Source organism: Caretta caretta, chromosome 1, assembly GCF_965140235.1.
Source record: "Caretta caretta isolate rCarCar2 chromosome 1, rCarCar1.hap1, whole genome shotgun sequence".
In the NCBI taxonomy this organism is placed as follows: Eukaryota; Metazoa; Chordata; order Testudines; family Cheloniidae; genus Caretta; species Caretta caretta.
In genome coordinates this window covers 1,435,338-1,440,563 of record NC_134206.1, presented here as the reverse complement: position 1 = coordinate 1,440,563, position 5,226 = coordinate 1,435,338, and the positions used below count along the sequence as shown (strand labels likewise).

At 47.7% G+C, this 5,226-nt stretch overlaps 1 protein-coding gene across 1 annotated transcript; it reads right to left on the bottom strand.

The window, feature by feature from the left end:
• Positions 1–2,801: 2,801 nt before the first annotated feature.
• Positions 2,802–3,800, bottom strand: LOC125640487 (olfactory receptor 52K2-like). Its single transcript, XM_048859063.2, has one exon. It carries the CDS (start codon positions 3,798–3,800, stop codon positions 2,802–2,804), a length of 999 nt encoding a protein of 332 aa, XP_048715020.2.
• Between the last annotated feature and the right edge of the window lie 1,426 nt (positions 3,801–5,226).

Sequence of the window (5,226 nt, the reverse complement as noted above, 5' to 3'; positions counted from 1 at the left end):
GTGATCAAAAGCATCACGCAGAGTGTATGTTAGATTCAACTTCACTGTTCAGCTTCAGCCCCTGGGCAAAGGGGCTACCAATCTGTAGTTCCAGATAAGGTATTGTGTATGTGTGTGAATAGCTGGCTAATGGAAGTTGTGCTGTTTATCCCCCTAACTGTGAGCTTCCAAAGCCACTCCGGTCTCTGCCCAGCATCCTGCTTTCCCAGCTAACGCAGGGGCTTATCCTTCCACCTCTCTTAGCTGTTGTCCACCTGGCTTCAAAGCTGATCTCTTGCCCTGCCCCAGATGACTGGCCTATGAGAAAGGACTCCCAGCCCATACCCATTGCAGGGACTCTGCCTGCTACAGGCCCCCAGCCTGGAGGAACAAAAAGAAACTGAAAGCTAAAGAAAGACACAAAACAGTCTCTTCCTTCAGGACTTTGTAGCAGAGCTTTAGGGCCCACAAGCTGTATGATGCACAGCCTCACCCACTTGCCAACCCTCAACTGATTTTGTAAGGTTTCCTGGTTTCTCTCTCAGCTGCTTACTGGCCTGTCAGATCCAGTGCTGTGTCCTGGCTGCACTCACTGCAGGCTCCTTGTCAGGCCACAGCAGCTCCCGTCACAACTCCAGAGCAGAGGGAGCCCAGCTAGGAGGAGGAGGGAGGTGGAGAGGATCCAGCGAGTGATGAGGGAGGGGAGAATAGGAGAAAGCATCCAGGGCAGGGAAATAGGGGAAGAGGTGGAGAAGGGAGAGGGACCTAGAAGGAGTAGGTGGATAAGGGGGCATGACCTTGTGAGAGGCGATGCAGAAGTGTCTGTGCCCTTGACGGAAGATGTGTAGCAAGGACGGGGCTTTGGGGGAAGAGGCAAGGTTAGGGGCGGGGCCCCAGGGGTCAGTGTGGATAGTTCTCTGAAAACACCCACTCAATGTGCAGCGGCAGTCAAAAAAGCAAACAAAATGTTGGGAATCATTAGGAAAGGGATAGATAATAAGACAGAAAATATCATATTGACTCTATATGAATCCATTGTACACCAACATCTTGAATACTGCTTACAGAGCTTGTTGACCCATCTCAAAAAGATATACTGGAATTTGATAAGGTTCAGAAAAGGGCAACAAAAATTATTAGGGATATGGAACAGCTTCCATATGAGGAGAGATTAATAAGACTGGGACTTTTGGAAAAGCAATGACTAAGGGGGAATATGATAGAAGTTTATAAAATCATGACTGGTGTGGAGAAAGTAAACAAGGAAGTATTACTTATTCCTTCTCATAACAAGAACTAGGGTCACCAAATAGGCAGCAGATTTAAAACAAACAAAACGACCTGTTTCTTCACCCGGCACACAGTCAACCTGTGGAACTCTTTGCCAGAGGATGCTGTGAAGGCCAAGACTCTAACAGGATTCAAAAAGAACTAGACATATTCATGGAGGAAAGCTCCATCAATGGCCAGGAAGGGCAGGGATGCTGTCTGTTAGGGGGCTTATTCCTTCACGCACTTACTTCCCTGGACCTTCTCGCATGAACAGAGAGCAAAAATACCCAAAGTCCAAAGGTGCAAACAATTCGATGTTTATTGGGGTGAACTTCCAGCAAGCATGATTCCAGTTTCCTTCCTTAGTATCCTCCTTCCCAGCTCTGACACCACAGAGCCTTAGACCTGTGTCCCTGTTCCCATTCCCCCCTTAGCAAAACATGATTCCAATTTCCTTACCCCCATTCCCTGTTCCCATCCCCCCTTACTTCCTGATTGACTGCAGACTATATAGTAAAATTTGAGATCTGCTTAGCTATACCTTAACCAATCATTTTCCTGAAATTTAACTAACCAATCCTAACATATTTTAATATGATTATTTAACCAATTATATCCCACCACCTTAATTAGTTTGCACCCAGCAAAATTAATTATACAGCAGACAGGAACAATCACAGAACCAGACAGAGATTATACAGACAAACTATAGGGAAATGGGGACTACAGTGATAGAACAACACAGAATGAGGATTTCACGTCCCAGCTACGGATAAGTGAGTTCTTGCCAGACAGGATGCTATCAAACTAAGTTTCCTTTTACATTTTCCAGGCACTTCCCTTTATATGGAGGTGATAGGCATTATCAGGACAGGATTGTATCCTAACAGCCCCATAGCACCTTCTTTCAATGTGACTAGTTTGGAATGTGAGGATGTGACCGGTCGCTTCCCAGCTTATGGCTGCCTCTGCTGCTTAGCCAGAGATCTCAGCCTAAGCACAAGGCCTCAGACTGTCACAGTGAGAGAAAGCCCTTACACCGGCAGACAGTGATTTTGATTCTTTCTTTTATATCTCTAGAACTAGTCAAGTGATAAGAATACAGCTAAATTCTTAGAGTCTAGGCCTTTACAGACAGGCCTGAATATCTAGATCCTAACACTGTCCCTACACTCTGTTTGCAGAAGTTCGGAATAGACGACAGGGGATAGATCACTTGATGATTACCTGTTCTGTTTATTTGCTCTGGGCACTTGGAATTGGCCACTGTCGGAAGATGGGATACTGGGCTAGATGGGCCTTTCATCTTCCCCAGTATGGCTGTTCTTATGTTATTAGGGGTCCAGTTACAAGCATTTAGAAAGGTGGCAATCCAATGAGTTCTACATAAACATATTCCCCAGTTTGTCACGCTGACAGCACAGTAAGGTCAGGAAAGGGTTTAATGTCTCTTTGTCCACTAAGTGATTCAGGGAAGAGGGCCAAGCACCATGTCAACAGCCACCTCTGCACGGAGCTCAGTCCAAGAGCCAGAGCACCAGGACAAAACTTTAGGTCCCTTTATGAGTAAAGAACCGGAGAAGTCTGTCCCGGATCTGTTTGGTCCTCACCCCATAGATGATGGGGTTTAGCATGGGGGAAACCAGGAGGTACATATTAGCAATGAGAACATGGAAATGCAGGGCTACATTGTGGCCATAACGGTGCATGAGAGAGGAGAAGAGATGTGGGATGTAAAAGGCTATGATGGCACAGAGGTGGGAACCACAGGTCCCAAAAGTCTTGAGCCTGGCTTCCTTTGTGGGGAGGTTGAAGATGGCCCTGAGAATCTGGATATAGGACATGGTGATAAAAGACACATCAAGACCCTTCACGCAGAATAACACAAAGAGGCCATAGTAACTACTGATGTGGGTGTCAGCACAGGCCAGCTTCACCACAGCCATGTGTTCGCAATGCGTGTGGGGGATGATGTTGGTTCTGCAATATGGCCTCCACCTCGCCAGGAAGGGGTAGGGCAGTACGACCATGCCGCCACGCAGTACCACGGCCATTCCAATCTTGGCCACCACGGGGTTTGTCAGGATGGTGGAATGTCTCAAGGGATCACAGATGGCCACGTAGCGATCCAGAGCCATTGCCATGAAAATCCCAGACTCTATCACTAAGAAGCAGTGAAGGAAGTACATCTGGGTGAGGCAGGCACTGAAATCTATGTCCCTGGAATTGAACCAGAAGATACTCAGAGTTTTGGGCAGGATGGATGCAGACAGGAGCAGGTCAGTGATGGCCAGTATGCAGAGGAAATAATACATGGGCAAATGGAGGCTCGGCTCCCTCTTCACGATGAACAGGATGGTGAAGTTCCCCAAGATGGCTATGACGTACAAGGCACAGAATGGGATGGAGATCCAGACATGGGCCACCTCCAGGCCAGGAATGCCCACCAGGATGAAGGTGGAGGGGTTGGTGAAGTCGGTTGTGTTGGAATCTGACATGAGGTAGGTGAGAAGGCGTCCAACTCTGAGGCAGAACGGTGTCTCCTGCATGCACCGTATGTTCCTCAGACTTCCTCTATGTGCCCAGTGTCGAGGGTGCTAATGGCAGTGTCAAGGCCTGGATGGAGAGACAATGTGAATATGAGACACTACATGCCCTACTGGATGCTCGTCTCATGGGGGAAGCAGACTGGTCGCTCTGCACACACTGAAAATGACATTTTCACTATTAAAAGAAATGAATTATGGACAACTGACCCTACTAATGCCAATTCCATGTTTGAACGTGCTCCATGCACCAGTAATTTCTACATGTCATGGTCTGAGAAAAGTTAATAGGTAACATGAGTGTGGATACTGGGTTTCCATCATTGTTCCTTAATACAATGTAAACCCAGCCCAGAGAGTCCATGCTGTAGGGAGTTTCCCATTTCCCCAGTTGATCAAAATCTGAGACGTGCCGGGGGAAACATTCCAATTAGAACACACCACAGGGAAAAGTCCTCGTTGTCATTAACAGCAGCTCAACAGAAACACCGGCTCATTCACAGTAGTGGCCAAAACAAAGACCTAAGGACTGGGATGGAGAATAATGTGCTCTGGTCATGCACTGAGTTTCCATCACCCAGTCTCTATAAAGGATATAGCAGATAGAAAGGGGATTTCTGAGACAGGCTATGAGAATGGGGGAGGCTGCCATAGGCCGACAGACTGAAAAGTCTGGGACTGCTGAGTTCAGAGAAGAGACAAAGAAGGGGGCATATGATAGAGGAGAGCAAAATGAAGAACGAACTGATGACATTCAAATGGAGAAAAAGAAAATAGGCAATGAGAACGGGGGAGGCTGCCTTAGTCAGATGTGGACAGACTGAAAGTCTGGGACTGTTTAGCTTAAAGAAGAAGGGGGCGGGCATTAGGGTGTCCGTTTGTTTGTGTCAGGGAAGCCTGGCTGTTTAAAAATAGCCAGAGCTTCGCGAACCAGCTGAGCGGCGGTGAACCAGCTGAGCAGCGGGGACAGCAGAGCAGCTCACAGCAGGAGTTTGCCTGGGAGTTCGCCTGGAGTGAGCCCAGTGAGGCTTACATCTTGCCAACTTCTCTGAGGAAGCTCATAGTAGGAAGGTGATATGGAAGGGGGGGGTTCAGCTGTTGTGACCTGCACTGGATGTGCCATGTTTGTCTTTCTTCCACAGGACAGAAGCGACTTTGTCTGTACAAAGTGCAAGCTGGTCTCCATATTGGAAGAGAAGATTGAAGGTCTGGAGCAACAGATAACAACCCTGTGTTGCATACGAGAGACTGAGGATTTTCTGGACAAAACTCAGGATATGCTTCTAGGGGCACAAAGCTCTACAGATACAGAGCAGGTTGCACAGAGGAGCCAAGAGGCCAGTGAAGAAGCTTGGCAACATGTGACCTCCAGAAGAAGAAGGGGGAATGTCCGGGTTCCAGCAACGCAGACACAGGTAACTAACCGCTT

What these genes read in the sequence shown, in the direction of transcription:
- LOC125640487 (XM_048859063.2), bottom strand. Translation starts at nt 3,800, where the DNA reads ATGCAGGAGACACCGTTCTGCCTCAGAGTTGGACGCCTTCTCACCTAC.